General features: G+C 36.4%; 2 protein-coding genes across 2 annotated transcripts; both read right to left on the minus strand.

Annotated features, from left to right (window-relative positions):
- Nucleotides 1-4,446: 4,446 nt before the first annotated feature.
- On the minus strand, nucleotides 4,447-5,382 carry LOC102482494 (olfactory receptor 4K14). The gene has a single exon (XM_006165671.1). It carries the CDS (start codon nucleotides 5,380-5,382, stop codon nucleotides 4,447-4,449), a length of 936 nt encoding a protein of 311 aa, XP_006165733.1.
- Nucleotides 5,383-5,557: 175 nt separating this feature from the next.
- Nucleotides 5,558-20,467, minus strand: LOC102482934 (olfactory receptor 4K14). Its single transcript, XM_006165672.1, has 2 exons — nucleotides 19,541-20,467; nucleotides 5,558-5,629 (listed from the first exon to the last, which is right to left on the minus strand). The coding sequence occupies exons 1-2, from the start codon at nucleotides 20,465-20,467 to the stop codon at nucleotides 5,558-5,560; spliced, it is 999 nt and encodes a 332-aa protein (XP_006165734.1).
- Nucleotides 20,468-20,652: the final 185 nt, after the last annotated feature.

Below are 20,652 nucleotides of genomic sequence, written 5' to 3' on the forward strand. Positions count from 1 at the left end.
TCTTTCCTTCTCTTTTTCTTTCATTCTTCCTTCATTTATTATTTTTTGCTATAGGGTGCATTTGCTTGCCAGAGAGGGACTAGAGAGAGAAAGTGAAACTACTCCCCAGTGGAAATGGTCATGCCACAGATCCTTCTCCTGGATTCTTCTTGAATTCTGAGCATACACCCACACACACCTGACTTGACTGGCAAACCACTAAGTCTGGGACTCGAACCATGGAGCTGACATGTGAGGTCCAGTGCTTTAATCTCCATGCCACCTGCTGGTCTTATTCAGGTTCTTTTTTAGGATCTATACAAATTTTAAGATTTTCTTTTTCTAGTTCTATGAGGTATGTCATTGGTAATTTGATAGGATTGCATTGAATCTATAGATCACTTTAGGTTAGTGGATATTTTAATAATAATAGTTCTCTTGCTCCGTCAGTGTAGGATGTCATTTCTGTTTTATTTTTTTCCTTAAATTTTTTTCATCAGTTTTTATAGTAGAAATTTTTCACATCTTTGGTTAATGCATTATCAGGTAATTAATTTAATTTAATTTTTTAATTTTAATTTTTTGAGAGGTTTTTGCTATAGGGTGCATGCACTCGCCAGAGAGACAGAGAGAGATAGAAAACAATAAATCACCCCCCAGGGAGGATGGCCACACCACAATCCCTTCTCCTTCATTCACCTTTCGGGATCTTGGGCACGCATGCACATGCGTCTGGCATGAGTTTAAGCCACCGGGTCCGGGACTTGAACTGCGGTCAACCACATGGGAGTGCAAGGACATAGCCATTATGCTAACTGCTGGTCTCAATTTTATTTTATTTTTGTACATATTGTAAATTGGATTGCTTTCTTGAATTCAGCTCATACTTGTATTCTGAACTTCCAGGGTCACATCTCTTATTTGTATAGTTAATAGACTTGAAATGCTAAAAATAGTTTATATTTATATATATACTTATACAAATGTGCTTATGTATGAATAAATAATACATATGTATATAGATACACATATATATGTATATAATGTTTAACATACAATTAATATGTGGCCAGATTGTGGTGCAGCGGTGAACCTGTGAGCCTGAACCATGTAGAAAAGTTCCAGGTTTGTGTCTAGAGACATCCTTGAATATGCCAGGCATATGCATACCCATGGTCTGAGGCCAGATGAAGCACAATTGGAGGATTATACTAAAAAAATTTAAGATATTACATATAACATAATGATATACATTTGATGGTCAAGAATGATAACTGCTGTTTTCTTTTTTTTAACTTGCCAGAAGTCACATGCATTCACTGGAGAGAGAGACAGAGACAAAGAAAGTGAGAGAGAGAAAGCAAGAAGCATTATATCTTCTCTACCCCCTTGAAGCATAGTCATGTGACAATCCCTTCTCCTTCAGTTCTCTCGCTTTTTTGGAGATTTTGGGCATGCAGGCACATGCTTCCAACATGTTTATCAAGCTGCCAAGTCCAGAACTGTAACCATGTGGTTGGCCATGTCAGATCCAGTTGCCTTAGCAACTTGCCTTAATCACCAGGCTGACTTATATTGTTAATTCTTACCACTGAATTTCAATCCACTTAAGTCACAATTCTGGAGGAAAGAAAATAAATATTATTTGTGATTTGAAGCTTTTTTCTTTTTGAGAGATTTTCGCTATATGTAGTATGCGTTTGCCAGAAAGACACAGAGAGACAGAGAGACAGAAAGTGAGAAATGACTCCCCTGGGGGGATGGTTATGCTACAGTCCCTTCTCCTCTATTCTCCTCTTGAGATCTTGGGGACGCACGCACATGTATCCGGCGTGAGTTTAAGCCACCGTGGTTGAATACATGGGAGTCCAGAGACATAGCCATTACACTAACTGCTGGTCCTGTGATTTCAAGCTTTTAGAATAATTTTTTAGATGCTACAAGACTTTACTTGTATATTTGACAAATTTCATGAACATTTTGATGAAAAATATTTGCTCCTGTTGATTTAATAAAATATTTTGGTGAGTGAATTAGTCATTAACTGCTGTATTATATACTATAGTTTCAAGAAATAACCAAGTAGAGCATGGTCCTGGCCTCAAAGAGATTATATTTTGACTTTTTAGAAAAACAGTTAATAATTTAAAGTATGAATAATCCTTGTGTCTGTATTTAATTTTCCTGGTATAGCACTCCCTTGAGAACTTCTTGGAGATCTGGTCTGGTGTTGGTAAATTCTTTCAGATTTTGTTTATCTGTGAATGTTCTTGTCTTTTCTTCCCATATGAAAGTTGAGTTAACTAAGGGAAGTATCTTTTGGATTTTTTTGAATGAATAGAAACCAAACAAGAAGTAACTTCCACTGTTATACCCATTATGCTAACTGCTGGTCTCAATTTTATTTTATTTTTGTACATATTGTAAATTGGATTGCTTTCTTGAATTCAGCTCATACTTGTATTCTGAACTTCCAGGGTCACATCTCTTATTTGTATAGTTAATAGACTTGAAATGCTAAAAATAGTTTATATTTATATATATACTTATACAAATGTGCTTATGTATGAATAAATAATACATATGTATATAGATACACATATATATGTATATAATGTTTAACATACAATTAATATGTGGCCAGATTGTGGTGCAGCGGTGAACCTGTGAGCCTGAACCATGTAGAAAAGTTCCAGGTTTGTGTCTAGAGACATCCTTGAATATGCCAGGCATATGCATACCCATAGTCTGAGGCCAGATGAAGCACAATTGGAGGATTATACTAAAAAAATTTAAGATATTACATATAACATAATGATATACATTTGATGGTCAAGAATGATAACTGCTGTTTTCTTTTTTTTAACTTGCCAGAAGTCACATGCATTCACTGGAGAGAGAGACAGAGACAAAGAAAGTGAGAGAGAGAAAGCAAGAAGCATTATATCTTCTCTACCCCCTTGAAGCATAGTCATGTGACAATCCCTTCTCCTTCAGTTCTCTCGCTTTTTTGGAGATTTTGGGCATGCAGGCACATGCTTCCAACATGTTTATCAAGCTGCCAAGTCCAGAACTGTAACCATGTGGTTGGCCATGTCAGATCCAGTTGCCTTAGCAACTTGCCTTAATCACCAGGCTGACTTATATTGTTAATTCTTACCACTGAATTTCAATCCACTTAAGTCACAATTCTGGAGGAAAGAAAATAAATATTATTTGTGATTTGAAGCTTTTTTCTTTTTGAGAGATTTTCGCTATATGTAGTATGCGTTTGCCAGAAAGACACAGAGAGACAGAGAGACAGAAAGTGAGAAATGACTCCCCTGGGGGGATGGTTATGCTACAGTCCCTTCTCCTCTATTCTCCTCTTGAGATCTTGGGGACGCACGCACATGTATCCGGCGTGAGTTTAAGCCACCGTGGTTGAATACATGGGAGTCCAGAGACATAGCCATTACACTAACTGCTGGTCCTGTGATTTCAAGCTTTTAGAATAATTTTTTAGATGCTACAAGACTTTACTTGTATATTTGACAAATTTCATGAACATTTTGATGAAAAATATTTGCTCCTGTTGATTTAATAAAATATTTTGGTGAGTGAATTAGTCATTAACTGCTGTATTATATACTATAGTTTCAAGAAATAACCAAGTAGAGCATGGTCCTGGCCTCAAAGAGATTATATTTTGACTTTTTAGAAAAACAGTTAATAATTTAAAGTATGAATAATCCTTGTGTCTGTATTTAATTTTCCTGGTATAGCACTCCCTTGAGAACTTCTTGGAGATCTGGTCTGGTGTTGGTAAATTCTTTCAGATTTTGTTTATCTGTGAATGTTCTTGTCTTTTCTTCCCATATGAAAGTTGAGTTAACTAAGGGAAGTATCTTTTGGATTTTTTTGAATGAATAGAAACCAAACAAGAAGTAACTTCCACTGTTATACCTTACAAAGTTTTCCACTATTATTTCCTCTTTATTTTATCCCACTAGAATTAAGATATGCATCTAGGCTAATTAAAAAGTAGTAATTCAGTTATGTTTTAATGTAAGGTGAATAAAGGTTAAAGGGAAGATGTCAATATTATAGAAACACTTTTCCCCACAATGGGGCTGAGCATTGAACATTCAAGAGAAGTTCATTAAGATGCTACCCATTAGAATGGTTGTATATCCTGGTTGTATGAGTAATAGAATTTTGCTTAATGTAGTTAAATGCATAAGAAGATTTATTGGATAGTTCCACCAAAGAAAAGAGTTATTAAATTATTGGATTTTAGGGAAATATTTCATGGTGTTCTGTTGGTTTATTGAAATATGTTAAAAATCTTTGAATGATATTAATCTTACTTCTATATTTGGAGCCAACAATGACATATAGAAATAAACTAAATGACCTGAATTCTCAACCTATTTTGCAAAGACAATATATTCTCAATTTGAAGTACTATGTTGAGGCTTCTTGACATTAAATACTAACCTCAGAAGCCATGCAACAGTTTCTGAATCTCTTCATTGCATTTTTCATCTCTTTATTTCTCAGGCTATAGATGGCGGGATTCAGGAAAGGTGTAATAACAGAGTAGAACACAGCAAGAAACTTGTCCACCCAAGGAATGCTCAGTGGCCACACGTAGATGAAGATGCAGGGCCCAAAGAAGAGCACCACTACAGTGATGTGGGCAGTGCAGGTGGAGAGAGCCTTAGACACAGCAGTTTTAGAGCGTTGACGAACAGTGAGAAGAATGTACGTGTAGGATATCAGTAACACAACAAAGGTCAAACCTAGAACTCCACTGGCACCATTCAAGAATATTCCCAAGGTAGAAGTATCCATGCAGGCAAGCTCTACAACCAGAGGTATATCACAGAAGAAGCTGTCTATTTCTCTGGGACCACAGAATGGCAGCTGTATAATCACAACCCTTTGACTGAAAGCATGCACAAAGCCAGTGATCCAGTAACTCACCACCAACCCAATGCACCTTTGTAGGCTCATAATGGTAGAGTAGTGGAGTGGTTTGCAGATGGCCACGTATCTGTCATAGGCCATTACCAGAAGTAGCACTATTTCACCACCTCCAAAAAAATGCACAAAAAAGACTTGGCACATGCAGTCTCCAAAGGAAATAGTCTTGTTCTCTCTGAGAAAGTCTGTGATCATCTTAGGAGTCGTAACTGAGGAAATCCACAGGTCCACAAAGGACAGGTTGGCCAAGAAGAAGTACATGGGGGAATGGAGATGGTGGTCAATGATGATTAAGGTCACAATGAGAGCATTTCCAAATACAATAATCAGGTAAAGTATAGAAAATATGAGGAAGAGTAAGAACTGTATATTCCAAGAGTGGCAGAGACCCAGAAGCACAAATTCTTTGACTACAGACTGATTTCCTGCATCCATTTTACCTCGGGTGTCTGCTAAAATAACCTAGAGAGAAGTATAGATTTTCAGATCGTAGACTGAGACAGGATAATTAACGTTTAGAATTTGGTGTTCATCTTGACATCTAGCATATACATTTGAGTTGCAAAATTGGCCAAACACACATGGTGCAATGCCTCAAAGAGTTCAATGTTTAAGATTGGCTGTTCAAAAAGCAGAGCCTGAGACGAGGGTCGCTACGCAAACGATTTGTTGAGCAGGTACCCTACAAAAACAAAAAAGCAGAACTGTAAGGGGAACGGTTAAAAACTGATTATATTGCCATTTGGAAACTAGCTTTGGTCTACTAGTCCAGTGAAGAGGATCTGAGTGGGATACCACAACTTACACTAAATAGCTAAAATCTAGCTCATATACTTAGGAAGATAATTGTGAAGTGATAGTGATGTACAGTACCAAAATTACAGCGTCTCTATATCTCTTCTACAGAAGATCATAAACCTTTTTTTTTTTTTTTTTTTTTTTTTTTAGTTTAGTCCTCTATCTGTTAGGAAATGCTTTTAGAGAGATATTTGATAGAAGTTTATCTAAGAAATGGGAGTACATGGGAGTCCACTGATTATGCTATCTGCTGGCCCCTCCCTTCTCCCTTTATTAATTATTTTTCTAAGCAAATTAAAATAAAGGTTCACTTTAATCTTTTGTCTCCTTTTTTTCCTTTAAAATCCCCAGGGAGTACCAGGACACCAAGTGAACACTGAAAACAACGACTACCTCTTGAGCCCTAGTCGCTCCTGCCTTTATTGTGAAAACTCAGAGCATGGATTACTAATGAAAAGAAATTTTCCTAGAGAAATTAGATAAAGTACATGTTTCTTGTGGAAAAGGAGACATGATAATTTCTCAAATTACCAATAACCATTTTCCATAATAAATTTAACTAATGTCTAAAGATAATATCCTGATATATTTGTCCCCTAAGAAACGATCTGGCATGCATTTGAAAGTTAATTTTTTATCCTGAGAAAACTTTCTAGGAGAAGTTTTCAATAACTGGTTTTGGTGCTTGTTGGCATAAGTTACAGAGGAGAAAAGTAATAGAAACAGTAGAAGCTCAACTCCATGTGAGAGGGAACATTGTTAAAGATGAACATGGATTTGCCCGAGGAACAATTTACCAATAAAAATGTATATTGCTTTATAAATTACTTTAAAATTATTAATACTTCATAATTTATGTGAAGTAATTATGTTACTTTATGAACATTAGAGCCATAATTAGGAGAATGAATATAGACTTTTTTCAATTTGCCAGAGGGCACATACACTCACCAGAGAGAGATACAGAGACAAAGCACCCAATGATGTGTGATCACACCACAATTCCCTCTCCTCCATGTATCCATCTTGTCAGGATTCTATGCATGCACACGTGTGTGAACACATATACACAAACACACAACATGTTTTTCAAGACACCAGACTGAGATTCAAATTACACCATTGCTGGACTCTAGCTCCTTCAACTTGTAGGCCATAGGAATTTATAATTACTCAGACCTGATCTTAAATCTCACTGTTTTACTTTAAGATCTTGTGACCATGAACTGTTTATATCTTCTCATAAGTATATAAAAAAGGACACAATCTAATATAGGTGTTGTTGTGAAGATGAATCAGAAAATAGATGGAAAGTTCTCAAACTAAAAAATGTTACCTATTTCACCACACTAATCTTTGTGATTAGTGTTAGTGGAGTACACTTTCCAAAGCTGATTGCAAAAAGATTGTAAAAATTTTAATGTACATCTCAGAATTTTCTGTAAAAAAATATGTATAGTCATCTTTCTTTAAAATACCTACTACTTATTTTTTTTATATTACCAACGCTCAGTAATCCTATAGGGTGTACAAATCGATAGGCCTTGTGGTTTCCAGGAATGGAGCAACTTTACATCCTTCTCTTTTGCACATGCACAGGAAGGATTATGTATGTTTCAGAGGACCTCCAAGAGCAGTAGAAGCCAGGCACAGAAATTTGATAGTGCACAATCTCACTCCTAGGTGGAATCGGAAGTGGTGAACTCACAGAGGCGGGAAGTAGAATAGAACTTAGCAGAAACTAGAGTGAGGGTGGGAGATGGGAAAATGGTTAAAGGATACAAAGTTTTATTTACATGGGGAAAATTACTTGATTTCTTGTACAACATGAGATTATTTTAATATAAACATTATATTGTAAAATCAGAGTATAAATTTCAAAAGTGTAGCCAGAAATATTAAGTAAATGAATTGAACATATTAATTGGCTTGATTGAATTATTTCACATATTTGTACTCTGTAAATAAATATTATTGTCAATTAAAAATAAACTATAGCAACATATTTTCTCACTTTTAATTTCTTCCATAGACTCTTTTCTATAATAATAACCTTAAGACTTCGTGAGTTTCTTGATATTCACATTTTTTAAAGGGAGAATCCTATTCTTAGAGAGTAGAATGGATTGTCCGAGGCTTAGTCTGGCTGAGGTACACAGTGAGAACTCCAAGTTTTTCTGAGTAGCTCATTCTGCCTTTCTTTTTCCCTGAGCTTCTGAGTTGTAGTCCTATTTCTGTAGTAACTTCACTTCTCACAGGGTATGTACTCCTTTTTGTTTCTCTTTGCTAAAAGTTATATGAGTATATGATACTTTCTCTGGTATAAAAAAAAGGCAATTTTATTGTCTAGATCGGATCATTGGAGAAGGATAGCTGGAGGCTGCTTATTTCTACTAAACATCAACGAACTGTGATCTCTGATCTGAGAGCAACGCTGAGGTGATACATTAGGGTGGTATGTGCACTATTGTTACAGAAACCATAGCAATTCCAGTAGGCACGGAGAGAAGACTGTTTTCTCTCTTATAAAAATGTTAGAAACTGAACAAGCCTTTCTCAGCTCCAAGCATAGTTAGCATACATGAAACAAACCCAGAGAAATATTTTAAGAAATATCTTGAAAAGGAGAGTCAGAGATAAGGGATGACTTACTAAACACAAATTTTCTAAAGGATCAGACTCTCTTTTAGTCTTCTCTTCTGATGTGTGCTTGAAATGACACTTACCGTTTGGTGGAGACTGTGGCATGGAAAGCGCTTTCCCTTCATTTGACATATATTGACTATCTGAAATAGTCCCTTGGGTAAAATTCCCCTACTGTATGTTCTGGGCAGAATAAGGATTATGTTCATTATTTATTTTTTACCGTGGACACCTACTAGAGACTTTTATGCTATGGGTGATGTCAACTTTTGCATATAATGGAAAACAGAACAGAGAAAGAAATTTTCTACAAGTAAGAGAAGCATTAAAAATTAGTGAATTAAAACTATTTCTATTCTGCAGGTTTGATTTGTAATTTGATTTATCATAATTAGACTCAAAGTTTTAATTTCAGTTTCAAGAGAAATCATGTACTGAACAGTGACCTACATGACTGCCAACCCAAAATCCTTGTATGTATGGAGTGCCCTATACTTGTCAAGGTTGTTGAAACAGGTGAGTAACTTCAGTGAATTGACTGATCTGTTTTCATATGATCTGTGATTAACTGAGGTTCTGACAGGTATGTACTAGCTATCCGATTATTATTTTTTTAGTTTTTGGAGAGGTTTTTTGCTATAGGGCGTGTGTGCTCGCCAGAAACAGAGAGACAGAAAGTGAGAAATCACCCCCCAGGGGGGATGGTCACGCCGCAATCTCTACTCCTCCATTCTCCTCTCGGGATCTTGGGCACGCACGCACACACGCCCAGCGTGAGTTTAAGCCACTGAGTCCGGGACTTGAACTGCGGTTGTCTACATGGGAGTTCAGCGACATAGCCATTACGCTAACTGCTGGTCCCGGTATCCAATTACCAAGATATTTTCAGATTAAAAAAAAAAGACATTGATGTTAGTTTACCACACATTCATTTTGACCTCTGAAATTTTACAATTTTATTGTGGTAGGATACATATATAATAAACTGCCCATATTTAAAGTATACTATTTGATCAGGGTGGACACATGTATATGATCATGAAATGTCATCACGATCAAGAAGTGAACATATGCCCCGAAAGTTCCCTTATCCCTTAATAATCACTGTATTCAGTCCCTCCGCAGACAACCACTAATTTATGTACCATTAAAATTTAATAGTTTACTTTTCTAGGATTCTCTATAAATGGAATCATGGGTTAGGTACTTTCGGGGGTGGGGAAGAGAAGGCTGGTTTCTTTGACTCATTATACTTATTTTGATATTTATTATATTGATTTGTGTAGCAGTAGAACATTGTTCTATTGCTAAGTATTGTTCTATTATAAGTACATCTCAGAATTTGGTTATTGATTCATCAGCTGAGAGTTGTGTTGTTTCCAGCTTTTGTATGACAAATAAAGCTGCTATGCACATTTGTGCACAAATTTCCATGTGACTTGAGTACATAAATAATTAATTGAAACTTGTTTTATGGCTGCAAATATGGCTGAACTTAAATGCTCTGTGCACTTCATAATGAAGGGGAATTCTGATATTTTTGGTCAAAGTGTTCTGAAAATAATGATTTCGGTCTACTATACTCTGAAGAATGTTTGTCTACTATCAATTATTGATGAGGGATAATAAAGCCTTTCATTACAATTTTTGTGTGTGTTGAATTCTCATTGTTCTATCAGTTTTTATTTTGTTTCACACAACAGAACAGAGAAAGAAATTTTCTACAAGTAAGAGAAGCATTAAAAATTAGTGAATTAAAACTATTTCTATTCTGCAGGTTTGATTTGTAATTTGATTTATTATAATTAGACTCAAAGTTTTAATTTCAGTTTCAAGAGAAATCATATACTGAACAGTGACATACATGACTGCCAACCCAAAATCCTTTTATGTATGGAGTGCCCTATACTTGTCAAGGTTGTTGAAACAGGTGAGTAACTTCAGTGAATTGACTGATCTGTTTTCATATGATCTGTGATTAACTGAGGTTCTGACAGGTATGTACTAGCTATCCGATTATTATTTTTTTAGTTTTTGGAGAGTTTTTTTTGCTATAGGGCGCGTGTGCTCTCCAGAAAGACAGAGAGACAGAAAGTGAGAAATCACCCCCCCAGGGGGGATGGTCACGCCGCAATCTCTACTCCTCCATTCTCCTCTCGGGATCTTGGGCACGCACGCACACACGCCCAGCGTGAGTTTAAGCCACTGAGTCCAGGACTTGAACTGCGGTTGGCTACATGGGAGTTCAGCGACATAGCCATTATGCTAACTGCTGGTCCCGGTATCCAATTACCAAGATATTTTCAGATTAAAAAAAAAGACATTGATGTTAGTTTACCACACATTCATTTTGACCTCTGAAATTTTACAATTTTATTGTGGTAGGATACATATATAATAAACTGCCCATATTTAAAGTATACTATTTGATCAGGGTGGACACATGTATATGATCATGAAATGTCATCACGATCAAGAAGTGAACATATGCCCCGAAAGTTCCCTTATCCCTTAATAATCACTGTATTCAGTCCCTCCGCAGACAACCACTAATTTATGTACCATTAAAATTTAATAGTTTACTTTTCTAGGATTCTCTATAAATGGAATCATGGGTTAGGTACTTTCGGGGGTGGGGAAGAGAAGGCTGGTTTCTTTGACTCATTATACTTATTTTGATATTTATTATATTGATTTGTGTAGCAGTAGAACATTGTTCTATTGCTAAGTATTGTTCTATTATAAGTACATCTCAGAATTTGGTTATTGATTCATCAGCTGAGAGTTGTGTTGTTTCCAGCTTTTGTATGACAAATAAAGCTGCTATGCACATTTGTGCACAAATTTCCATGTGACTTGAGTACATAAATAATTAATTGAAACTTGTTTTATGGCTGCAAATATGGCTGAACTTAAATGCTCTGTGCACTTCATAATGAAGGGGAATTCTGATATTTTTGGTCAAAGTGTTCTGAAAATAATGATTTCGGTCTACTATACTCTGAAGAATGTTTGTCTACTATCAATTATTGATGAGGGATAATAAAGCCTTTCATTACAATTTTTGTGTGTGTTGAATTCTCATTGTTCTATCAGTTTTTATTTTGTTTCACACATTTTAAAGTTCTATTGGGTTGTTGGGAATGTCATGATATATCTTGTATAGGAAAACAGAAGCACATGTTATGGCTTTCTGGACAGCCTAATACTTCAGGTACACACATAATTAAAATAGTTATATTATTCTAAATAATTGACCTTCCTTTACATAATATATATTTTCTATCTCTGATAATAATAGTCTGTGCTCTTAAATATACTTCATAGGTTATTAAAATAGTCACTGAGGTTTTCTTTTGACATATATACATTTATATACACACACACCCATACATACGTATATGTAAATATATATATATACACACATATATATTTCTCTCTCTCACATGCACACACATTTACATCCTTTTTGTTTGTTTTTATTAGAGGGATCACCATTATCCCATTGTGTGCCTTTGACACTTCTGCTAAAAATAAATTTACCACAAGTGCATGGAAATATTTCTTGGCTACATGTTCTGTTCCATTGGTTTATGTGCTTGTTCCTATACTAGCGCCACGCTGCTTTGATTACTATTGCTTCATAGTAGATTTTGAGGTCAGGTAGTGTGGTACCTTCAATTTTGTTCTATTTGTTCAAAATTACTTTGGCTTTTCAGCATCTTCTGTGGTTTCATATGAGTTTTAAGATTTTAAATAATTCTTGAGAAAAATGTCATTGGAATTGTGATCAAGATTGCATTGACTCTGGGAAGCAGCAGTTAGCGTAATGGCTATGTCGCTGGACTCCCACGTAGTCGACCGTGTTTCATGTCCCGGACCTGGTGGCTTAAAACTCACGCTGGGCGCGTGTGCATGCGTGCCCAAGATCCCGAGAGGAGAAAGGAGAAGGGATTGCGGCGTGACCATCTCCCTTGGGGGGTGATTTCTTGCTTTCTGTCTCTCTGTCTCTGTCTGTCTGGCGAGCGCACGCGCCGTATAGCGAAAACCTCTCCAAAAAAAAAAAAGATTGCATTGACTCTGTTGATATCTTTGGGTAATAGAGATACATTAGAGATTTTTCTTTCAAGGTTTTTGCCATAGGGCATGTACATGTGCCAGAAAAACAGAGAGACAGTGAAAGGAAAAGTGAGAAATCATCTCCCCTGGAGAGATGGCCATAACACAACCCCTTCTCTTCATTCTTCTCTAGGGATTTTGAGCATGCCTCCCATAGGCATAGTGTGAGTTTCAAGCTGCTGGATTTGGAACTTGAACATGACTGACCATATGACAGTCGCTGACTTAACCACTATGCCACTCAGTGGCCCCTTTAGTAATATCCTTACAGTTCATGAACATAAGATATATTTTCATTTATTTGTGTCTTGCTTAACTTTTGTAGTTTTCATCGTAAAGATCTTTCACCTCATTTTTTACACTTATTTATAAATATTTTATTACTATATTTATAAAATATCACATTATTAATTATATAATTAATATTAAAGTTTATTTATTTTCCAGATAGGGATTACCCTCCACAGTGTTAACACTGTGATCTTCCCTGCATGACATTAACCAGTCAGGAACACAGCCATATGCGTGAGCACACCTGGCACATTCAGATTGACCCAGGATGTAAACCTAGAGTTTTCCATATGGCTCCTACTGGCTGGGTTTGCCACCATGGTTTGCCAGCATTTTATTTTTTGTAGATATAATAATATTTTCAAAAGTTTTTTTTTGTTTTGATTACTATTAAAGTATAGATGTGCTATTGATTTTATATCTTACAACTTTACTCAATTTGTTTTTTTTTTTTTTGAGAGTATTTTTTGCTATAGGGCATGTGTGCTTGCCAGAAAGACAGAGAGAGACAGAAAGACAGAATGTGAGAAATCGACCCCCCACAGAGGGGATGGCCAACGCTGCAATCCCTTCTCCTCCATTCTCCTCTGTAGATCTTGGGAACACGTGCACACGTGCCCGGCATGAGTTTAAGACACAGGGTCTGGGACTCAATCGCTGTCAACTACATGGGAGTCGAACGATGTAGCCATTTCGCCATCTGCTGGTTCCCTATTCAATTTGTTCATTAGTGCTACCAATTTTCTGATGGAGTCTTAAGGGTTTTTTTATATACCTAAGATCATGTCTTCTGCAAATAGAAACAAGTCGACTTCTTTCTTTCCATTACGGGGACCTTTTATTCCTTTTTCCTCTCTCACTAACTATCTAGAAATTCCAGTCCTGTGTTGAATAGATGTGACTAGACTGGGCATCCTAGTTTTAGTCTCAATCTGAGAGGAAAAGCTTTCAAATTATCACCATTGACTGCATTGTTAGTTGTGGGCTTGTCACATACAATACGTGACCTTATTTTATTGGGCTACTTTCTCTCTTCCACTAATTTGTGAGATTTTGAATGTGTTTTTCTGCATCTATTGAGATGATTATATGATCTTTGTACTTTATTCTGTTGATGTGATGTTTTCCATTAATAGATTTGGATATGTTGAACCATCCTTGCATGCCTGAAATACTGTTTGATCATGTGAATTTTCTATTTTTGTGTGTGTGTGGGGAGAAGTTTTTGCTATAGGGTGTGTGTGCTTGCCAGCCAGACAGAGAGAAACAGAGAGACAGAAAGCGAGAAATCACCCCCCCCTCCCCAGGGGGGAATGACCATGCCACAATCCCTTCTCCTCCCTTCTTCTCTCGGGACCTTGGGCACACATGCACATGCACCTGGTGTGTTTTAAACCGCCGGGTCTGGGACTCGAACCATGGTTGACTACTTGGGAGTCCAATGACATAGCCATTACACTAACTGCTGGTCCTGGTGAATAATTATCTTAATGTGTTTGTTATTAAATTAGGACTTTTTCTCTAGTGGTACACTTAAATTCCTTTTCATCTTTTGTATATGTATAAGGGGACTTCAAGAGTTTTTCAAAAATGGCATTAGCATATGAGTTAATTTTGGTGCAAAATTTTGAAATCTATGGATAAATTTTTCAAAACATGTATTTTTCCACCAACTTTTTGAAGACCCCTTGTACTATAGATTTTTTTCTTTGTAGTTATTATGACACTTACCTAGTACATCTTATAAAAGAAAATAACCAATATCCTCAATATGATTACCCACATACTGCATGCATGCTGTGAATATCAAATTGTACAAAGATGTATAGCAACTAAATGTAAATGAGAAATTATAAAAAATAAAAAAACAAAATAAAAACAAAAATATGACAAAAATGAACATTTTAGCAAATAAATATTTAAAGTTTATGCATTAAAGAAAAAAATTACATTTCTTCTCTATATTTTATATTTTTGATGGCATAATTTACATCTTTTTATGTCATTTCTCTCCTAAGACATTCCTGGGTCATTTTTGTGATTTCAACTTCTATGTTAAATTTTTCATTTTGTTTGTTCATTGTTTCCCTGATTTCGTTGTGCTGTTTCTCTATATGTTCTTGGAGTTTGCTGAGCTTACTTAAAACAATTATTGTAAATTCTTTGGCTGAGAGTTGTAGATCTCCACTTCTTTGGGTCAGCTACTTGGAAATTAGGCTCTCTCAGAGGTAATATATCTCTCTGTTTTTCATATTTCTTATCTCATGTAGATATTTCACATTTGTTGAAGCAGTCACTTCTTCCAGAATTTATAGGCTAATTTCCATCAGCAAAAACCTCCCCTCATATGGGGGTGTGAAGATGCTGTCTGGTTATGCAGCTGTTCTGACTCTCTTGAAGGTATGGCAATGCAATCTCTGAAACTCTTTTAGTTGAGATTTACATTGATTGCAGGGGCCCTCAGAGGCCACTAGTGTGGATTTCTGCAGTGATTACTAGGGTTGTTGGAATATTTGGTCGTGATAGCTGCTAAACTCCTCTAATAACATTTTTTCCACCTCAGATATAGAAGTTGAGGGGATCCCTCTTGGCACTAGGTCTGGCTTGATGGACTGCTAATGCTAATGATGGTCTGAGTGTCTGATGAGTCGAGTTGTGTTCTTGGGGAAACCATGGAGTGATTCGGGCATGTTTGGAAATCCTAGAGATATGTGGTCTAGGGTAGTAATAGCAATGGTGACCAAAGCACAGACACTCTTTTTTCTTTTTTGGAGAGTTTTTTCTCTATAGGGCACATGCACTTGCCAGAAAGACAGAGAGACAGAAAGTGAGAAATCACCCCAAAGTGGTGATGGCCACGCTGCAATCCCTTCTCCTCCTTTCTCCTCTTGGGATCTTGGGCACACACGCACATGCACCTGGCGTGAGTTTAAGCCACCGGGTCCAGGACTCGAACAGTGGACGACTACATGGGAGTCCAGTGACATAGCCATTACACTAACTGCTGGTCCCAGCACAGACACTCTTGAAGTCCAATTGGTAATGGCATGCAAAGTACAGATGCTTTAGAACTAGCCAGGTTATCAGAGACAGGAAAATGAGTATGTGAGAGCCACAGTAGTTCTGAAATAGAGGCAGAGCCTAGCTCTCTATGTTGTCCGAGTTAATACCCAGTCTTCGTGCACACTGAGAACGATCTTGACTCCAAGATCCAGAGTTTGTCTCTAATTTGTTTCAAGTTGATTTTTGTACATGGTGAGAGATAAGGGGCTAATTTTATTTATTCAATTTTACCAGCACCCTTATTATAGAGACTGAATTTACTCTGTTTATGCTATTGATATCTTTGTCAAAAATCAGCTGGAGATACATATTTATTTATAATTTCTGGATCCTCTCTCCCATTGCATCGCACTATGGACCTGTTTGTATGCCAGTATGGTGCTGTTTGGGGTACTATAGCTTTGTAGCATAGTGTGAAGTCAGCTAGTGTGATGCTTGCACCTTTGTTCCTTTATTTCGTGATTGGTTTGGCTACTCAGAATCTTTTCTTTCTTCCTTTTTTCCTTCCTTTCTTTCTCTCTCTTCCTTTCTTTTTTTCTTTCTTCCTTTATTCCTTCCTTTCTCTCTCTCTTTCTTTCTTTTTTTCTTCCTTTCTCCTTCCTTCCTTCCTTTCTTCCTTCCTTCCTTCTTTCCTCCCTTCCTCCCTTCCTTCCTTCCTTCTTTCTTTCCTTCCTTCGTTCCTTTCTCTTTCTTTCTTTCTTTCTTTCTTTCTTTCTTTCTTTCTTTCTTTCTTTCTTTCTTTCTTTCTTTCTTTCTTTTTTCTTTCTTTCTTTCTTTCTTTCTTTCTTTCTTTCTTTCTTTCTTTCTTTCTTTCTTTCTCTCTTTCTTTTACTCTTTCTTTCTTTCCTTCTCTCTTTCTTTTCTTTTTCTTTTGGTATAGGGCATGTGTGCTTGCCAGACAGAGACAGAGAAGAGAGAGAAATTAAAAAATAAACCTCCCTCCCAAGGGGATGATCATGCCATGGTCCTTTCTCCTCCACTCTTCACTTGGGATTTTGGGCATATACACATACATGCGCTTGACATGATTTTCAAGCTGCCAGATGAGGGACTAGAGTTCTGAAGTGGAAATGTGAGATCCAGTGCTCTATGCCATCTGCTGGCCCTATTCAAAGTCATCTGAGGTTCTATATACATTTTAAGATTTTTTTCTAGTTTTGTGAAATATATCATTGGTTATCTAATAAGATTGCATTCAGTCTATAGATCACTTTAGATAAGTGTGGATATTTTAATAATATTAGTTCTTTTGATCCATCAGTATAGGATGTCTTTTTTGGTTTGCCTTGTAAATTCCTCTCATTAGTACTTAATTCTTGTAGTAGGAATTTTTAACATCTTTGGTTAAATGTATTTTCAGGTAATTTATTTCATTTTATTTTTGTAACTATTGTAAATTGGACTGCTTTCTTAATTTCTTCTTCAGCTTATACTTATATTCTGAACTTGAAGGAACATTCCTTATTTGTAAAATTAGCAGACTTAAATACTAAAAAGTAGTTTGTATTAATATATGTGAATACAAATGTTCATAGTATGTTTATGCATAAATAAATTGTATATGTGTAATTATGCACACATATACATGTGTATAATGTTTCTTAAAATACAATTTACATGCAGTCAGATTGTGGTGTAGTGGTGAAATACGATGCTCTGAGAGCCTTCCTATGTAGAAAGATTTCAGGTTTGTGTCTAGGGACATCTCTGAGTATTTCTGGCATGTGTATGCCAATATCCAAGGCCAGATGACGCACAATTTGGGGACTATTATAAAAGAATTTAAGATAATACTCATAACAAAATAGCATATTTTAGATGGTCAAGAATAATAACTACATTTTTATTTCTTTAACTAGCCAGAAGGCATGTGCACTCATTAGAGAGAGACAGAGACATAGAAAGAGAGAGTGAGAGAAAAGCAAGAAAGGGGTATACCCTCCTTACTTCCTTCTCCTTACTCTCTCTCTCTTTTTGGGATTTTGGAAATGCACACATGTACATCCAGCATGTTTATCAAGGTGCCAAGTCTAGAACTGCAACAATGCACTTGGTCATGTGGGATCCAACTGCTTTAGCTACCTGCCTTAACCACGAGACTGGCTGAGTTTTTATAACTGGTCATTTATTGTATGTGTTCTCATATTAAAAGAAATAAAACTATGTGCCATGTTTTGTTTTAAGATTTTTATTGTTGATCCTTACAACACAATTTCAGTCCACTTAATTCACAATTCTGGAAGAAAGAAAGAAACAATTACTTGTGATTTGAAGCTTTTAGGACAATTTTTTAGGTGCTAAAATAATTTACTTATTTTTGGGACCACCCAGGTGATTAAGGCACTGGACTCCAACATGACCAACTGTCGTTCAAGTTCTGGACCTGGTGGCTTGCTTTCTCACTTTCCTTCTCTCTCTCTGTCTTTCTAGTGAACACATATGCCCTATAGTAAAACTTAATAAATCCAAAAAAACAGAAAAACCCCAAACACCTAATAATAAATAAAATTAAATAATTAAAAAAAGAATTTACTTAAATATACTATGACAAATAACTGTTATAGGCATTTTGATTAGAAATTTTGCTTTCTTTAATGTTTTTTCTTTTCTTTTCTTTTTTTTTTCAGTGAGGTTTTTGCTGTAGGGAGCGTGTTCTTGCTAGAGAGACACAGAGAGAGAAACAGAGAGACATAAAGCAAGAAATCACCCCCCCTAGGGAAGATAGCCACACTCCAATCCTTTCTCCTTCATTCTCCTCTCAGGATTTGGGGCATGCACACACCCAGGCCCAGAATGAATTTAAAGCCATGGGGTCTGGAACTCTAACTGTGGTAGAAATGTAGGAGTCCAGTGCCTAACCACTGTGCGGCCTGCTGATCCATGTTTCTATTGACTTAAGAAGTATTTTAGTGAGTGAATTAGTCATTAACAACTGTATTATAAAATGTCGTTTCAAGAAAAACCAGATGGAGCATGTTCCCTGCCTCAAAAACATTATTTTTTTGAATTTTTTACAAAAATGGCTAATAATTAAAAGCATAAATAATACTTGAGGCTGAGGTAACTAAGCAAAGTATCATTCAGATTTCTTACGTTTTACTTTGAGAAACAAATAAAGAGTAACTTCCACTATTGTACCTTATGCAGTTTATCACTTTTACTTTTTCCACTTCATTTTTCCCTATATTTATCCCACTAGTATTAAGGTATGAGTCTAGGTAAATTAAAAATAGTAATTCCGTTGCCTTTTGATGTAAGGTAAGTGAAGGTCAGAGGGTACTTGAACATATTAAAGAAACATTTCTTTTTCCCAATGGGGTTGAGCATTGAACATTCCAAAGAAGTTCATTAATATGCACCCATCAGAATGATGTACGCCATTCTTGAATGGGTAACATAATATTTTAATGTAATTAAATACATAAGAAGATTTATTGGATAATTCCTTTACAGAGAAGAACTATTAATTTTTTGATTATTGGGAAACATTTCTGAATTGTCTGCTGGTTTATTAAGCTATGTTAAAACTCTTGAGTGATATAAATCCTATTTCTATATCTAGAGTCAGGAATAACATGTAGACATAAACTTTATGACCTGAATTCTCAAACTATTTTGTAAGGACAATAGATTCGCAATCTGAAACACATATTGAAGTTTCCTGCTGTTAAAATCTAACCTTGGGATCCACGTAGTAGTTTCTAAATCTCTTCAATGAATTTTTCATCTCTTTATTTCTTAGGCTATAGATGGCTGGATTCAGGAGAGGTGTAATAACAGAGTAGAATACAGCAAGAAACTTGTCCACCCAAGTAATGCTCAGTGGCCACACGTAGATGAAGATGCAGGGCCCAAAGAAGAGCACCACTACAGTGATGTGGGCAGTGCAGGTGGAGAGAGCCTTAGACGCAGCAGTGTTAGAGTGTTGGCAGACAGTGAGAAGAATGTATGTGTAGGATATCAACAACAGAATGAAGCAAGTCATGGCTAGAACCCCACTGTCACCATTCATTAATATTCCCAAGGTAGAGGAATCCATGCATGCAAGTTGTATTACCAGAGGTATATCACAGAAGAAGCTATCTATTTCCCTGGGACCACAGAAAGGCAGCTGTATAATCACAACCATTTGACTCAAGGCATGCACAAAACCAATGATCCAATAAGTCACCACCAGTGCAATGCACCTTTTCAGGCTCATAATGGTAGAGTAGTGAAGTGGTTTGCAAATGGCCACATACCGGTCATAGGCCATTACCACAAGTAGAACCATCTCACCACCTCCAACAAAATGCACAAACAGGATTTGGCACATGCAGCCTCCAAAGGAAATTGTCTTGTTCTCCCTGAGAAAGTCTGTGATCATCTTAGGAGTGGTGACTGAGGAAAGCCACAGGTCCACAAAGGACAGGTTGGCTAAGAGGAAGTACATGGGGGAATGGAGATGGTGGTCAATGATGATTAAGGTCACAATGAGAGCATTTCCAAATACAATGATCAGGTAAAGCAGTATGAATACCAGGAAGAGAAAGTGCTGCATATTCCAAGAGTGGCAAAGTCCCAGAAGCACAAATTCTTTCACTACAGACTGATTTCCTTTATCCATTTTATCTCATATGTCCGCTAAAATAACCTAGCAAGAAGTGTAGATTTTCAGTTAGTGGAATGAGAAGGGGCACTTAATGTTTAGAATTTGTGTTCACCTTAACATCTAGCATCTACATTTGATACTGAGTAATATAATTGTAATAGAAATCTTGGCCAAAAATATATCATGTTATGCTCCAAAGA

Source organism: Tupaia chinensis, unplaced genomic scaffold (genome assembly GCF_000334495.1).
Source record: "Tupaia chinensis unplaced genomic scaffold, TupChi_1.0 Scaffold143986_1, whole genome shotgun sequence".
NCBI classification, from domain to species: Eukaryota; Metazoa; Chordata; class Mammalia; order Scandentia; family Tupaiidae; genus Tupaia; species Tupaia belangeri.

What these genes read in the sequence shown, in the direction of transcription:
- LOC102482934 (XM_006165672.1), bottom strand. Translation starts at nt 20,467, where the DNA reads ATGGATAAAGGAAATCAGTCTGTAGTGAAAGAATTTGTGCTTCTGGGA. An exon ending in ACTACTACGTGGATCCCAAG is followed by an intron (nt 5,630 to 19,540) that starts GTTAGATTTTAA and finishes TTGTTTTTGTAG; the next exon opens with GGTACCTGCTCAACAAATCG.
- LOC102482494 (XM_006165671.1), bottom strand. Translation starts at nt 5,382, where the DNA reads ATGGATGCAGGAAATCAGTCTGTAGTCAAAGAATTTGTGCTTCTGGGT.